This window comes from Kogia breviceps, chromosome 1, assembly GCF_026419965.1.
Source record: "Kogia breviceps isolate mKogBre1 chromosome 1, mKogBre1 haplotype 1, whole genome shotgun sequence".
NCBI classification, from domain to species: Eukaryota; Metazoa; Chordata; class Mammalia; order Artiodactyla; family Physeteridae; genus Kogia; species Kogia breviceps.
This window is the reverse complement of record NC_081310.1, coordinates 126,797,606-126,815,778: the sequence shown is the minus strand read 5'-3', so window position 1 is coordinate 126,815,778 and position 18,173 is coordinate 126,797,606. Positions and strand designations below refer to the sequence as shown.

Below are 18,173 nucleotides of genomic sequence, written 5' to 3'. Positions count from 1 at the left end.
CTAATGGATTTGGGGTATCAATGTGAGGATGAGAAAATTCCAAGAATGACAAGCCACTCCATCTTTATAGTCACTGATACTGAAATGAGGCATTTAAATTCCATTTTATGTAAAAACGAATTTTAGAGAGTGTGGTAGAGAGGGCTCTATGATCTCTTTCTTCATGTTGCCATAAGTCAGGCTGTGCAGTAGAAGACCTTTGTAAAGGGAACCCTTGAAAAAGGATACTTTGACCTCAGAAACATGTTTACCTCTATGAATATGTATTTGGTTCTTGATGTTAAAATGCCTCTGCCAGGGTTTTATCAAAAATGATAAGGTTTGGAATAAATACACCGCAAATCTCAAACACACTGAAATGATGAAACAAAATTAGATATCAGAGTTTAAGGAAACCAGTAACTTACCATCTGATACTTTGTGTTCACAGTTAAGCAAATCTTTGCAGATTCGTGCTGGGTTATCTCGTGTGCCAAGAGGATTCTTGATGCTGTGCAGTAAATTGCTAAGGTAGTTCAAGGTTTCGAATATCTCTGCACTGTGGTCAATTAAGGTCACTTCAGTATTCTGGTAGCTCTGCCAAGTCATTGTGAGAATCATATTAGCAAAGAAGCTTGGAGTAGTCATTACCAGCATGTAACCCAAGTGATAAACACGGAGCAAGGCAGAAGAAAAATGTACTCCTGTTGTGTGCAAGGAGTTGGGAGTAGGATGTAAAGAACAGTTTATATTTAACTATAGGCATATTTGTATGTTTTATTAATCTTGATCCTAATAAAAGCTTAAATTCACACTCAAAAGTCTAGTTTTCAAGCTGACATAAAACTTAATTACTATGCCTACTGCATAATTTGAAAAAAACCTATATTATGAATAAATAGAGCTTAAATAAGAAAAATGAGTAGTGATAATAGATAGATCCCATTTTAAGAAATGGCTAACTTCATTTAACTATTTTCTTCTATAGTACCAAATTCTTATTTTAAAAAATCCTTTAACAATATTATATTTTTGTTTTAAATGTTTTCCTTAAAAAACATCTTATGCATATATTTCTGTTTATTAAAATTGCTTACTTTGTCCTTAAAATTTTTTTCATTACTTTTAATCTCTTTTAAATAGAGGCTTTGAGATAAAGTCACATTTTGGCCTCTGAAAAAAAATTGCTCTTTAATTTGTAGATTGAGAGTGCCAGTGTAAATAAAGCCACATATATTATTACCTCCATCTGTAGGGCAGTATGTGATTCAATCAGGGCTTGAATAGCAGCATTGATATCCATTTGTTTCTGTGTAAAACAAAACCATTTGAGATCAGCAATAAGATCAACACTGAATGCTCTAAAGTAAAGCCTATAAATTCTGAAAGCACTGCTGTTAAAGTATACTAGACTTATTATCTAAAAGGGGTTTGTAACTCTTATGGTTAGACAGAACTTGCAACTATTGCCTGACTATCCGAAAGGACAATATGCTGCTTTCATCGAAATCTCAAAAGTCTCCTAATTAAAACAGGACCAAAGTCTAGAGCTCTCAAATGAAAAACTATTTGTCTCTGCTGCATGAAAACACACAAAAAAGTTACTCACATGGAAGAAGAATGAAATATGATCCCCTCAGTTAATAAATTGTAAAGTGAAGAATAAATAACTATAGTAATTTTTAACAGTTACATTCTTGGAAGGAAAATAGAAAAAAATATTACTGTCCTGAGGTAGTCACCACATTAGTTTAATCTGATACTTCTGTGGTCTTAAAAACAATTTCTGAAGTTGGAAAAAGTATCATTAGTCCCAAAAGAAATAATACATCATGAATCCAATCTCCTCCTGCATTTAATAAAAGATATTTTTAGAGAAAGACCCAACCTAACCATTAGTAAAAAGTCTTTTCGTATTTTATTTTTTAAAAAGCTTGGAAACTAAGAAGCATGAGTTGGGAGAAAGTTCTGTGAAATGGCATCTGTGTGAGCAAATCAAGCGATCTCATTTCTTTCAGAATGATTGTACTGCTGAGATATCTTTTTACTTGGCAGCCCATACAATAGAAACTCTTTTCAACAGATCTCTCATAACTCATGGTTGGTAATTTGAAAAACTATTTAAAATGATGGGACAATCAACAAAATGTACTCATCTTTGCCTCAACATGTGGTTTTCATATTGGAAAATACTTGACTCATTCTGCATATGTACACTGCCAAACACATATTGAGGATAAAATAGTAAGCAAACAATACAAAACAAAACAACCTTGCCCTTGTAGAGCTAAAGTTTAGAGGTCGATAAAGGCATTAATCAACTAATCTCAAAAATTCACATTTACAAATTGTGATACGTGCTATAAAAGAAAAGTGCATGGACCTATGAGAGAAATTACAGAGTATTAAATCTGGGGGATAGAAGAGATTTGGAAGGACTAGATCAGCATAGGCTTCCTTGAGGTGGTGATATTTGAGCTGAGATCTGAAGAATATGATTTGTTAGGAGAGGGCTGGGAGAGCTTTCCAGGCAGAGGTAACAACTTTGCACAAAGGCAGTGGAAAAGCATGACCTATTCAAGAAGAAGAAAGGCTTAGCATAAAATGTTCTGTGCAGATTAAATCTGACCATCATTCTTGTGAGAATTGGCAGACTTTGGACATGGGTCACAAAAATATATTGGGACTAAATATGGGCAACTGAATTAAGTAGTAAACAATAGCCACCTTTATATTTTCCAGTTGTTTGTGGTTAGGGCTTTGATCTTAGAAAAACTAGCAATAAGCAGTTCTCAGGTGCTTCAGACTCAGGACCCTTTTGTACTTTTAAATATTATTAAGGGCTTTAAAGAACTTATATTTATGTGAATTACAGCTTTTGATATTTAACATCGTAGGAATTAAAATATAAAATAAAAAACTGTTAATTGCCTTAAAACAATAAATACATTATATGTTAATATAAATAAACATTTTTAAATGAAAAATAACTATTTTCCAAACAAAAAATTAGTGAGAAGAGTGGCACTGTTTTACACTTTTGTATGTCTCTTTAACGTCTGGATTAATAGGAGATAGCTAGATTCTCATATTTGCTTTCATATTCTCATTTGCTTCTATATTCAATCTATTAAAATGTTACTTTAGCTGAACTGTATGAGGAAAATCCAGCCTTAAAAAGATATGTAGTTGGAAAAAAGATTATTTTAGTAGCCTTTTCAGATAATTGTGGATATTCTTCTTTGATATTATACCAGAACTTGATAAGTGGTAGTTTCTTGAAGGTTAGTTGAAATGTGAAATCTGAAACCATATCTACAACGTATCTATTTTATATTCTTTTATATTAAAATCTATTGATCTATCTTAAACTTTGAAAGAATCATTTATCAATGCATGATTTTAGTAAAAATCATGATTTTTGTTAAAATCATGCATCGATCATTGGAAAATAATGGTTCAAGAAATAATCCAGATCTTCCAAAGACTGACACATTTCGTTATGTCATTATCAAAAGATTACATTCGTTAACATCATCACCAAACTCATTAGAAAAATGTAAGTACTGGTAAGTTGTCAAACTTGTAATAGATACAAGCATTCCTCAATTGTTATTGTTGCTTGAAAGTTTGAAATTTACTATTGGTATCAAATTGTCAGTTGTTTTCTTTGAAATGACAGGCTTACTTCATTCATTTTCAAGAAAATATCTGCCAAATACTCATGTCTGAATAGCATTATCATTCTGTCAAGTAAAAATGGTGTTCCATGAAAAAAGCAGCTAGTTCAGTTTGCAACTGAAACAATTTCATAAGTGCTTTTATTTGAGGCAACCATTGTACTTCAATATGCAGAAATGCTTTACATGTTCTTCCATTTCATCACACAGAATATTAAAAAGATGTGTACTAAAGATTAGAGACTTAGGAGACGGCAAAAATGGTGGAATAATGACCTCCCAGAATTCTCTCTTCTATAAAAGCAATGAGAAAACTGGAAAAAAAATGTTTTTTCAGAATTACAGAAATTAACAAAATGCTTGCAGCAACCTGGGGAGCATTTATGAAAAATAGCTTAATTTCAGTAAGGTCAGTGAGCTTTGTAAAGCTTTAATCTGTCCTATTCCCAAGCCTCTCTTTCCAGCTCTGTGGTAGCCTTGAAAACCAACAGCCTGCAATCGCAGTGAAAACAAGAAGCCTGGAAACCACAGGAGGGAGCAGAATGGGGCTGGAGTTGCTTCAAAGCCTCATTTCCAGTGAAATGTCATTATTTGACCTTTCTGGTCATTCCCTTAGACTTGCAAGACTGTCTTTATTTTACCTGACTCAGAGCTCACTCAGTGCAAAAAGTCTTTGCCAAGGAACACTAAAAAAAAAAAAATTTAGATGGAATTATTAAAAATTTAGATGGAATTGTTAGCCACTTTGTGGCTACTGGAAACATGAGAAAACAGTTGGGGCAAACAATAGTCTAAGAAAAGCTAGGGAATGAGATGTCCATAGAGATTCTAAAAAACTCTGACATATTCCTGGGAATCTAGAAGTCCATGTGCATGCATAGGGCTGTGCACATGATCAGGAAAAACATAAGAAGGCCCTAAGTTCTCTCTTCTGGCTGACCTTCAGGCTCTGTGAAAATAGGAAATTAAAACTCGGGTACAGTTGTCAGTTGCCTGGCTGAGCATTGAAGGGATGCTCCAACATGCTCACAGAGACCCTTGGCAAAAACTGGGAGACTTACTGGTTCTGGCATTTAAGGAAATCTCTCTCCAATCCTTAGCTAACCACTAAGCTGAGTACAGACTTTAGTAGTCACATATGTCAAAGAATACAGACTTTATACCTTTAGGAAAAGTCACTAAACAAACAACAAAAACAACAAATAGTAACAATAAACACTGAGGTTGGGGTGAAGAATTTGACTTGCAGAGATGCCATTTTATATTATTTAAAATGTCCAGTTTTCAAGAAAAAATGACAAGACATGCTGAGTAACATTAAAGTATGACCCCTATACATGGGAAAAAGCCAAGCAATCAACAGAAATAGAAACTGTCCCTGAGGAAGCCCAGATGATGAACTTAGTAGACAAAACTTTAGCTATTTTAGGTATGTTTAAAGAACTAAAGTACACCATGTCTAAAGGAAAGTATGAAAAAGATGTCTTACCAAATAAAAAATATAAAGAGATAGAAATTATAGAAAAGAGCAAGTAGAAGTTTTGTAGTTGAACAATAACTGAAATCAAAGTTTACTAGAGAGGCTCAACTGTAGATTTCAGTAGATAGAAGAAAGTCAGTGAACCTGAAAACAGTCAGTCAGAGGCATATAAAGAAAAATGAAGCAGAAAATGAACAGGCTCAGAGATGTACAGGACATCATAAAACATACCAATGCATGAATGATGAGAGTCTCAGAAGAGAAGAAGAGAGAAATAGGGGTAGAAAGAATATTTCAAAAAATAATGGCTGAAAATGTGCCAAAGTTGATGAAAAACATTAATCGCCACATCCAAGAAGCTCAATGAATTCCCCTAGACACATCCTAATGAAACTGTTGAAAGCTAAACACAAAGAGAGAATCCTGAATGCAAAGAGACTCATCATATCCAAGGGATGAGATTTTTCATCAAAAACCATAAAGGTGAGAGACAGTAGGATGACATATTCAGAGTGCTGAAGGAAAAAGACTATCAACCAAAATTTCTATATCCAATAAAACTATCCTTCTAAAAGGAGGAAAAAAGACATTCCCAGATAAACAAAAGCTGAGGCAATTTATCATTAGCAAACTTCTCTAGAAAAATAATAGAGAGTCCTTTGGACTGAAATAAAGGACACTAGGCAGAAACTTAAATCCACATGAAGAAATAAAGAGCACTGGTAAAGATAACTATACAGGTAACTATAAAAGAGAGTATAGATCCCAAATAGCCAAACAATCTTGAAAAAGGAAAACAAACTTGGAGGTCTCACACTTCACTTTCAAAACTTAATCAAAGCTACAGTAATCAAAACAGTGTGGTACTGGCATACAGACAGACATATAGACCAATGGAACAGAGTGCAGGAATAAACCCTCACATACATGGTTAAATAATTTTTGAGAAGGGTGCCAAGGCCATTCTCTAAGGAAGGAATAGTGCTGGGAAAATTTGGTATCCACATGCAAAAGAATGAAGTTAGACTCTTACCTACATCATAAACAAAAATTAACTCAAAATGGATCAGACAATTAAATGTAAGACCTAAAACTATAAAACTCTTGAAGAAAATATATGGGAAATGCTTCATGACATTGGATTTGGCACTGATTTCTTGGAGATGAAACCAAAAACAAGGTAAAACAACAACAACAATAACAAAACCCTGATAAATTGGACTACATCAAAATTAAAAACTTCTGTGCAAAAATCAAGAGTGAAAAGGCAGCCAAAGGAATGGGAGAAAATATTTGCAAATCATATATATGATAAGGGATTAACATTTAGAATGTATAAAAAACTCCTATAACTCAACAACAACACAACAAAAATAAGCAACCCAATTCAAAAATGGGCAAAAGACATTTTTCCAAAGAAGATATGTAAGCCAGTTTCCCCAAAGAAAATACATATAAGCCAATGAGCATATGAAAAGATGCTCAACATCTGTAATCATTAAGGAAATGCAAGTCAAAACAGTTATCTGCCACTTCACACTCATTAGGATGGCTGTTATCAAACAAACAGAATATAACAAATGTGAGGGAGGGTGTGGAGAAATTGGAACCCTGTGTACTATTGGTGGGAATGTGAAATGGTGTACCTGCTATGGAAAACAGTATAGCAATTCCTCATAAAGTTAAACATAAAATTACCATATGATCCAGCAGTTTCACTTCTCAGTATATATGGAAATGGATTAAAGGCAGGGACTCTTTAATCCATTTGGAGTTTATTTTTGTGTATGGTGTTAGGTAGTGTTCTAATTTCAGTTTTTTATATGTAGCTTTCCAATTTTCCAGCACCACGTATTGAAGAGGCTGTCTTTTCTCCATTGTATGTTCTTGCCTCCTTTGTCATAAATTAGGTGGCCATTATGTGTGTGGGTTTATCTCTGGGCTTTCTATCCTGTACCATTGACCTATATTTCTGTTTCTGTGTCAGTACCATACTTCTTTTTTTTTTTTTTTTTTTTTTTTTGTGGTACGCAGGCCTCTCACTGTTGTGGCCTGTCCCGTTGTGAAGCGCAGGCTCCACAGCATGTGGGATCTTCCCGGACCGGGGCACGAACCCGTGTCCCCTGCATCAGCAGGCGGACTCTCAACCACTGCACCACCAGGGAAGCCCTGTCTTTTTTTGTTTATTTTTTATTTTTATTTATTTATTTATTTATTTTGCGGTACGCGGGCCTCTCACTGTTGTGGCCTCTCCCTTTGCGGAGCACAGGCTCCGGACACACAGGCTCAGTGGCCATGGTTCACGGGTCCAGCTGCTCTGCGGCATGTGGGATCTTCCCAGACCAGGGCACGATCCCATGTCCCCTGCATTGGCAGGCGGATTCTCAACCACTGTGCCACCAGGGAAGCCCACCTTTTTTTTAAAAAAATAATTAATTTATTTATTTTTGGCTGCGTTGGGTCTTCATTGCTGCTTGAGGGCTTTCTCTAGTAAGCGGGAGCTACTCTTTGTTGCGGTGCTTGGGCTTCTCATTGCAGTGGATTCTCTTGTTGTGGAGCACGGCCTCCAGGCACATGGGCTTCAGTAGTTGTCGCACGCAGGCTCAATAGTTGTGGCTCCCAGGCTCTAGAGCGCCGGCTCAGTAGTTGTGGTGCACAGGCTTAGTGGTTCCACGGCATGTGGGATCTTCCCAGACTAGGGCTCAACCCCCTGTCCCCTGCATTGGCAGGTGGATTCTTAACCACTGTGCCACCAGGGAAGCCCCAAGCTGTCTTGATTACTGTAGCTTTGTAGTATAGTTTGAAGTCAGGGAGCCTGATTTCTCCAGCTCCGTTTTTCTTTCTCAAGATTGCTTTGGCTATTCGGGGTCTTTTGTGTTTCCATACAAATTGTAAAAATTTTTGTTCTAATTCTGTGAAGAATGCCATTGGTAATTTGATAGGGATTGCACTGAATCTGTAGATTGCTTTGGGTAGGATAGTCATTTTCACAATATTGATTCTTCCAATCCAAGAACATGGTATATTTCCCCATCTGTTTATGTCATCTTTGATTTCTTTGATCAGTGTTTTATAGTTTTCTGAGTACAAGTCTTGTGCCAAATGTAAAATAGTTAGCTGGTGGGAAGCAGCAGCGTAGCACAGGGAGATCAGCTCAGTGCTTTGCGACGACCTAGAGGGGTAGGATAGGGAGGATGGGAGGAGGGCTCAAGAGGGAGGGGATATGTGGATTTATATATGCATATGGCTGATTCATTTTGTTATGCAACAGGGGCTAGCTCAGTATTGTGAAGCAGTTATACTCCAATAAAGATATATTTTTTTAAAAAGGCAGGGACTCAAACAGATATTTGTACACCTATGTTTATAGCAGCATTATTCACAATAGCAAAAGGTGGAAGCAACCCAAGTGTCCATCTGGATAAACAAAATGTGGTATATACATACAATGGAAATTATTCAGCCTTAAAAAGGAAAGAAATTCTGACACATGCTACAACATGGATTAACCTTGAAGACATTATGCTAAGTGAAGAAAGCCAGACAAAAAAGTTCAAATACTATATGCTTCCACTTATAGAAGGTATCTAGAGTAGTCCAATTAATAGACAGATAGAAAGTAGAATGGTAGGTTTTTAGGGACTGGGGAAAGGAGGAATGGGGAATTACTGTTTAATGGATCAGAGTTTCAGTCTTAGACGATGAAAAAAGTTCTAGAGATGACTGGTGGAGATAGTTGCACAGCAGTGTGAATGTACTTAATGCTACTGAAGAGTACACTTAAAGATGGTTAAAATGATAAATTTTATGTATATTTTGCCACAATTAAAAATAATAAGTAAATAAGTATGCTCATTATCCCTTATAGCTAACCATCCCACTTCTGGGAACAGGTCCTAGAGATATTCCACAAAATATGTATATGGACAAGACATGCATACTGTTTCTATTAGGAAAAAGATTGGAAACAACTTAAACACCCATGAATACAGGACTGGATGGATGAATAAACTGTAGGATATTCTTAATTGAAATGACCATGGTTCATTTTCTGTGAGAATGTGGCAATGAAGAATACAGTGACTTTTAGTAGATTAGTAGTGTAGCGTTTGGTACTAGATTCAAGCTAAGGTACTAGCAATTTTAACCACCAACAGTACAAATGTCAACTCAGTGAAAAAGGCAGGGTTTTTTCCCCCACAATAGGCATTAGAAAGAAAAGAATGTCATAAAACTTGGCTACTTGTAAATTTTTTTATTCCTATATTTCCAGTGTATTATTCCCAAATCCTAGCTCATGCCTGGCACATAGTAGGCATTCAATTTGCTGAATTTATTAATTTTTTCTCAAGGGTAGCCTGTAGGGAGGGCAGGCCCAGAGAGATGGTATTAAGATGATTTGCCTGGGAAGTCATTCAGCAACATCTAAGCATCTCCACCTAAGTGTGGAACTCTCATTAGGTCCAATAAGGAAATACAAAAGAAATAGCTTCCTCCATGTTCTCTAGCTAGAAAGAACATATTCTCACATGAAAATCACTTAAGGTTTATAAAAACGTGCGCCGAGAATAAGGAGTTATCAGGATTAGTGGGACAAATGAAGGAAATTAGGAGGATTCATTATACCTTGAGGGGATGTAACATTCACAGTTCCTTTCCAATTTATTTGAGTAAAATGCAGATCTAGTCTGGGCACCCCAGTACTTTAAGAAGTGTTATTTTCCAGCCATCTAAAATTTTAAGATCACTGGATGGTGAAAACATTTATGGGGTGGGAACTGATTTCAGGTCATGCACCTCTCCATGGTAGAGGCAAATGCTTGTTCTAGGGAACCAGGATGATACCCGCAGCTGCTGCAACCTCGCAATTCACCAATCCAGCTGACCCATTAACTGGTATCATTAAGTTGAAAATTCCTTATCTCATTTAATGATTTTCAATTTTTATTATTTCCACTCCCCACATCTCACACACACACACACACACACACACACACACACACACACACACACACACACATACATCCTTTATCCCACCAACCATTTGTGGTTAACTTTGACATCCTGTTGTAATTTTTTTTTGGTCAGTTTCTAAATATCTTACCATGCGCACTGAGGTCTGGTCATCACCCTGATAATATCCTCTAATTCAAAAGCACCATCAATATATATTCCTTTTCCTGAAACATTTCTCTTTAGCTATTCTACTTTAAGAACTTGAGCAAGTTACTTATAGGTCTTAAAAAGAGGGGGCTGGACTATGTTAGAGGTTTTCAAACTTTTCTTATCTTGACCCATAGTAATAAATACATTTTTATATCATGATAAGGTTCACACAAACATATATTTAACTGAAAACTTTTACAAAACATTTTTCCATACTAGTGGTGATATACTTATTATGTTTTTTTAAATTGAAGTATAGTTGATTTACAATGTTGTGTTAGTTTCAGATGTACAGCAAAGTGATTGTTATACATATTATAATCTATATCTCTCTATATCTATATTTATCTATTATTTTTCAGATTCTTTTCCACTGTAGATTATTACAAGATATAGAATATAGTTCTCTGTGCTGTACAGTAGGTCCTAGGGTGTTCTCTTTTTGCTTTTCTTAAAAATTGAGTAAAATTCACATAACATAAAATTCACCATTTTAGTCATTTTAAAGTATCCAGTTTATTGCTCTGGTAGATTCACTGTGTTGTGCAACCATTACCACTATTTAATTTCATATTTTTATCACCTCTAAAAGAAACCCTGTACCCATTAAACAGTCACTCCCCACATTTTTCTATTTTAATTTCATTTCAATAGAATGCTGAGACTCACCATGTTGATCTCATGATTCACCAGCTAATGAGTGACAATTCACAGTCTAAAATAATTACTAAATAATTACTAAGAAGACTTCTATCTCTAATTCTAATAGGATCCTATTCCATTCTAGACATTATTTCCCTCCAAGTGAAGTCTTCTGTCTTGGAGGATTCCCACTGAAATTTTCTAAGAGTTGCAACTTGCCTGTTTGCATTTATTTATTCATTCAATAGACACTTCTTAAGGGCTTGAATGGAAAAGAGATAACAGAACACATTGCTTACCTTCAGAGAGTTCACAGTCTAATACATGGAAATGGGCATGAAAATAAATGAGTATGAATGAAGAAGGGGAAGTGATCAGTTCTATCTTGCAGTGCAACGAGGGGATGGAATTAAGAAGAGTTTCACAGAAGATATGATCATAGTTTGAGTTTAGAAGGAACATGTAGGTATTTTCTTATTGGCATGGAAACTTCTACTCTGAAAGTCTTTTTTTCAAGGCTACACTGCCGCTTCCTACAATGGTCTCTGCAAGTCCCAGAAAGACAGTATAAAGAAACTGGGTTTCATACTGGCCAGGAACAAGGAAGACAGAAAGGAGAGAAAGGGAATAAGGAAACAAAGAAACTAATGTTAGTTGAGCACCTATTATGTGTCAAGCACATATACTTTTTCATTTAATCCTCCTAATAATTCCTCAAAGTATATCTTCTTTTTTATAAGTATATTTTCTTATCCACATTTTTCTCAGAGCAAAAACCTCTCACATGTCCTAATTCATTTTGGCTGTACAGGAACACATACAAACATTTTTCAAGTGAGAGAGGGATGTGGTGCCCCAAAATTTGGCACTTCAATGTGAAAATTTTCACTAAACACCTCTAATTTGCCAATGATATATGATCTTTTAGAACTTGTTCTTTATTAGGAAAGCAGCTATATCAGTCATTATAAGGTGAGAAGGCAACTGATGAGAGTTTTTCTAACCCATGCATTGTGAGGATCCAGGAGGAAAAGGAAGAACAGAGAAGTGGAGAATAATCTAAAGATTTAAAAAAGGACATGCCCACTGATGTTCATGCCAGGGAAGGTTTCAATCCCCATCAGTCAGATGGCCAGAAAGGGGGTGTAATTTTTTTTTTTTTTTTTTTTTTGCGTTATGCGGGCCTCTCACTGTTGTGGCCTCTCCGGACACGCAGGCTCAGCGGCCATGGCTCACGGGCCCAGCCTCTCCGCGTCATGTGGGATCTTCCCGGACCGGGGCTCGAACCCATGTTCCCTGCATCGGCAGGCAGACTCACAACCACTGCGCCACCAGGGAAGCCCAGGGGGAGTAATTTTTAAAAATCATAGAGAAATAGATGTCTTGTTTCCAAGGAGACCATCTTCTGTGGCACTTTGCTTGAAAGTTATTCCTTGCCCTGATGAAAAGCTGAGGGGAATGAAGAGTTCCTGACCTGCTGGGAGTGGACTGCAGTGATCCACCAGGTAGAACTTTCAAAGATCCAAATGATACCAGAGAAGCATGTGGAAATAAGGCTTGGAAGGCATAGGACTGGCCATTTGTTTGGACAGTGTAGCCAACAGCGGATTTCCTTTAGGCAAGAAATATGACCAAGGACCACTGCATTTGACCAGGATTCTGATTCTGCAGGAATGGGGAATGAGGTTGAAGATAGAAGACCTCTTGTAGAAAGCAGAAAAACAAAGATATTACTGAGTAGGAGAGTGGATACAACGCATTAGAGAAACCAATCTTGGAACACTGAGGCCAGGAGATGATAGCTGATAATGAAGTAATGGAAGTATCACCTCAAAGATAGGAGTAGCAAGTTTTGGGTTGTGATCAAATACATGAGAAGTCCCAGGGCTTCTATGGCCAGCAGCAACTGAGAAGAGTTCATGTAAAGCCTAAAAAGTGGATAACTCTGGTTGGCAAAAAAGAACATTTGAAAAAGGAGAGCTAGGACCCAGAAACAGGAAGAAATGGAGGGAGTTAGTATTTTGGAACATTAATTATGTCAGACATTGTGCTGAGTACTTTACTTCTTATTTAAAACTCAAATCCACCCAAGAAAGTAAGAGATACCATCCCCATTTTATAGACAACAACTCTGAGGCTTGGATTTCAAGTTTTATTATAGTTGGGAAGACTCTATATCAGATTAACAAAAAGAACAGAGGTAGGCAATAGGGATACCTTTTTTTTTTTTTTTTTTTTTTTTTTTTTTTTTGGTGATACGCGGGCCTCTCACTGTTGCGGCCTCTCCCGTTGCGGAGCACAGGCTCCGGACGCGCAGGCTCAGCGGCCACGGCTCACGGGCCCAGCCTCTCCGCGGCACGTGGGATCTTCGCGGACCGGGGCACGAACCCATGTCTCCTGCATCGGCAGGCGGACTCTCAACCACTGCGCCACCAGGGAAGCCCTAAGATAATTTTTTAAAGCTTCTTCTATTAACTCCCTGTTAAAAGGTATCCCTGGCCCTAAGATAATTTTTTAAAGCTTCTATTAACTCCCTGTTAAAAGGTATCCCTGGCCCTAAGATAATTTTTTAAAGCTTCTTCTATTAACTCCCTGTTAAAAGGTATCCCTGGCCCTAAGATAATTTTTTAAAGCTTCTATTAACTCCCTGTTAAAAGGTATCCCTGGCCCTAAGATAATTTTTTAAAGCTTCTTCTATTAACTCCCTGTTAAAAGGTATCCCTGGCCCTAAGATAATTTTTTAAAGCTTCTATTAACTCCCTGTTAAAAGGTATCCCTGGCCCTAAGATAATTTTTTAAAGCTTCTTCTATTAACTCCCTGTTAAAAGGTATCCCTGGGCTTCCCTGGTGGCGCAGTGGTTGAGAGTCCGCCTGCCGATGCAGGGGACATGGGTTCGTGCCCCGGTCCGCGAAGATCCCACGTGCCGCGGAGAGGCTGGGCCCGTGAGCCGTGGCCGCTGAGCCTGCGCGTCCGGAGCCTGTGCTCCGCAACGGGAAATTATCTTATACTAAGATAAAATAAATAAAACCAAGAAAACTTACTCTTGGGCCTGATGCTCCAGGTGGACCCTATAACATAAAAAGATTTTTAAAGTATTTATTAAGTAGATATCTCAAACCAAGCAGGCATATAAGCATCAATGGTAAACAGATATAAATGTAAATAAACTCACTGGAGGCCCTGGTTGACCTCTCGGTCCTTGGGGACCCTGGAAGAAATGGAGACAAACACATTATGTATATACTATGCTTTTGGTTTGGTATAAACAAGATGACTAAGATTCAACTGCTATCATTGCCTTTTCATATGAGGCAAGTGATAGGATTCAAAGTTATTTTAGTATTTTGAAGTAATATGTTCTTGAACTCAGCTGCACCCACGTTCATCAACAAGCTGAATATATACTCACATGTTTTGTTGATATTACTAGAAACTAAATTTATTCATTTTAATAAACTTGTAACATTTAAAAATGTTAATTCTATTTTCCTATTATTTCTATCTACCATCCAACTAATTGTAAAAAATGGAAACTTCAGTGTCCTTAGACACTCCTTCTCCTTCAACATCCACCTATAATTTGGTTACCCACTACTGTTGATTTGACCTCCAAATCTTCCCAAAATACTACTACTCCATCCTCACAGCAACTCTCTTAGTTTAGTGCTGATCATGTGCTATGGACTAAATGTTTATGTCCCCTCCTCCATGCATATATTGAAGCCCTAATCTCCAGTGTGATGATATTTAGAGGTGGGGGTCTTTGGGAGCTAATTAAATCATGTGGAGCCTTTGTGAATGGTAGTGCCCTTATAAGAAGCGACATGAGAGAGATGCTCTCTCTCTACCGTGTGAGGTCGTAGCAAGAAGGCAGCTAGCTATCTGCAAATCAGGTAGAGGACCCTCATTAGATATGGAATCTGTGAGCACCTTAACCTTGGATTTGCCAGTCTCCAGAACTATGAAAAATAAATGTTTGTTGTTTAAGCCATCAAGCCCACAGCTATTTGTTATAGGAGCCCCAGCTGACTAAGATATCATGCTGTGGCTGGACTCCTAATTTGACTTACTGACTTTATTATCTCTACTATGCTAACTACATTCTACTTATAAAATGGAAATCTAATCATATCATTATTTAATTAAAATCATTCAATGGCTTTTTACTGTTTAGTGGATAAAGTATGAACTTCTTTTCAGTCATAGATACCATTTACTGAGAGCTCACTATGTGTCAAGCTGTGTGCTCATTTATTAAGAACTCACTGTATCCCAAGTTGTATGCTATATTTCTACTTCGCAGTTAAGAAAATGGAATGGCTAAGTAACCAGCAAGTAAAGGGCAGAGATAGGATTAAAATCCAAGTCAGTGAAATACCAAAGTATATGTCCTTAGTCAATATGCACCCCTGCCTCTTCTTCAAGGTCTGGGCCTTATTTCCACTTACTCTCCCCAACCCATCCTACACTCCATCTATAACCAACCACTTGCAGATCTCTGAATCGTCCAAATTCTTTCACACATGCATTCTCCCACATGTTCTATTTCCTTGACCAGGAATGCTCCTCCTTACCTTTTTTATCTATTTAATTCCCATTCCTCTATCAATACTTCTTTAAAACTCTATACCCACCTTGCCACCTTCTTCTTCAACTAACCACTTCTGCATTCCATAGTACAAAAAAATTGGAAAGTCCTACAGACCTTTAAAAGTTTCTTAGTCATCCTCTCATTTTCTGGAACAGGAATAGTGCCTAATACATAGTAGGTGTTCAAAGATTGGTAACGAATGAATGAATAATGTTTAAATTAACTAGTATTGATTTAGAAATTAGAATAGTTGAAAGGTATATAGTAAAATGTGAAAAGTTATGCTGACATTTTTCAAAACGAAACAACAGTAATCACTGTAAAGAATGCTCAAAATTTAACTTACTGGATGGTCAATTGAATGTTAAGACTACACTGAGTCAAATTCAGATTGTAGTTAAAAGATGGCAAAGCAAAATTTATCTTCAACTGAGTTTTGAATAATATTAATGCTATGCTTAACTATCTTTTATTGCCAAAGCTGTTGATTCTAAATATACTGTGACAATAAGAACAAACAACACATAGTAACTTAAAAAGGATAGACTACTCCAACACCATCCTGCTGGACATTTCTTAGTTTGCATGGTTTATGATTATAGGTTAAAGCAGAAAATGCATCAAACTTTTACCTCAGAAGTGGCATGATAAGTTAGAGAAATTTCATGTTGGAGACAGCCTTTTAAATATACAGAGGCTCAAGGGTGAAATTGGCTGTGTAAGTTTCTCCATTTGGGATCAGCATTGTAAAAATAAACAGTTGACATTTTACCCTACCTACTTAGCGTATTTCTGACATTTGCAAAATCTCACTGAAGGTTCATTACAAAATATCTACCTTATCTTTGTGAAAAAGCATTTTGTCATGGAAAGAAGAAACTATTTTTACTGAGTTCACTTCAGCTTGTTACCAGAATGAGTCAGATCACCACAAATATGATAAAATGAAAAATACTTCAAACCAAGCAAGACAGGACAGGACAACCCCAATGAAGCAAATGCATAGAATAAGGCCAAGTAGAACAAAATATTATTCCAACAATATAGTATTTATTAGTTCTTTTATATTCTTCTACCTAACCCCCCACTAAGGAAAAGTGAGTCACTCTCTCTAGATAGTATATAAACAAGTATATAAAGAAGGTTATCATACAGTTTGTAATAAAACTACAATTGTCTGTGTTAATTTCCTATAGGGGAACCAAATTAATGTGAATGGTTATAGTGGTTATTTGGCTGTAGTGAAAGCACTGCCTTTGACAATAGACTGTCTCTCCATTTAATCCCACAATTTCCATATGATCCTTCAAAAGTAACATTTTTTTCATTAAATTTGAAAAAATACTGGTAAGTGTATGTCCTTAAACCTGACTATGTTAGACTTTGCCTTTACATAAATGCAGTCTTTAGTTTCAGGATCTTTACTTTAGGCTGGCTTATGTACAGAGAGCTTCCCTTTCCTCATTCTTAAACTGAGAAGCTTGCACGGTAGATGCGTAGCAGCATCCCTGGTCTCTGCACACTAGATGCCACTAGCAACCTTTCCCTGTTCTCCAGTTGTGACAACCATAAATGTCTCCACACATTGCCAAATGTCTCCTGGGAGGGGGAGCAAAATGGCTCCTGGATGGGAACCACTGGTTTAGAGGGTTTAATTGGGAGTTTAGTAATATTAAATAAGATTTATTATTAGACAGTAATGTGATTAAGATGGAATGAGTGAATTCATGAGTTATCCTCTATAAGCCCTAGGGGATAACTGTGTATCAGGAATCCATTCATGTGGAATCTGTATGTGGGCTGCTCTTAAAGTAGGTGAAGGATGTGTACATACCATCTTCCTTACCCAAGTTGCTCCTAACCCTTATTTTCTGAGAGGTACTATGATTAATAGAAAAGCACAATAGCATGGGATTTGGAAGATCTGGGCTCTGGTCTTATCTCTGTACCTAATTAGCTGCATGTCCTTGAGGGAGCTGCTGCACATTTGGATCTCAAATATCTCGAGTGTAACATAATAGGTTTGGTGAAGATAATCTCCAAGATTCACTTTAGAACTGTGATTTTCAAGCCTTTTATCATTTTTCTTCTTAATGTTTCGTATCTGGAGAAAGAAGGTCACATATGTGTACAAATAGGGAATTTTTTTCACATGAAATGTTTGTGACAGCCATTGTCATAGGCACTCGAGGCTTCCTAATCTTGATGGAGCTTATGTTCTAGCCACAGTACTTGGAGAGGATAGGTCAGGGAGGCAGTTGGAGACAGGTATGGAATATGGGTTAATTCCGAGCCTCCCTATTTTTTCTTTTCCCTTTCCACTCCTCCAGCGGGAGCCGGGGGGCATATAGCTTCATTGTGTGCAAACATCCTTGCTTCCTGTTAAGCAAGTCTGCTAAGAAAATATAAGGGACACATTGCTGCAAATTAAACACATCTATTTTAATACCCTTTGAGGATTCTTAGGCTATCTGAAATCACATAAATTTCCTTCCTCAGCAAACTAATATAACTATAATTTACCTACTCTGAGCCCCAAGCTTACCCTATGGTGAAAAGCAAAGATCTCAGCTGTGACTATATAATATCATTACCTTTTAAGCAAGACTTTACTGCTATCTTCAAGTTTATTCC

General features: G+C 36.9%; 1 protein-coding gene across 1 annotated transcript in view; it reads right to left on the bottom strand.

The window, feature by feature from the left end:
• The window catches only part of COL24A1 (collagen type XXIV alpha 1 chain), a 395,634-nt gene that overhangs the window by 11,658 nt on the left and 365,803 nt on the right, over positions 1-18,173 (bottom strand). Inside the window, exons 54-57 of the mRNA XM_059061755.2 lie at positions 14,121-14,156; positions 13,990-14,016; positions 1,223-1,288; positions 408-576 (exon numbers count right to left, since the gene is read on the bottom strand). Coding sequence (XP_058917738.1) covers positions 408-576; positions 1,223-1,288; positions 13,990-14,016; positions 14,121-14,156 — 298 coding nt within the window. The remainder of the gene's footprint in view (positions 1-407; positions 577-1,222; positions 1,289-13,989; positions 14,017-14,120; positions 14,157-18,173) is intronic.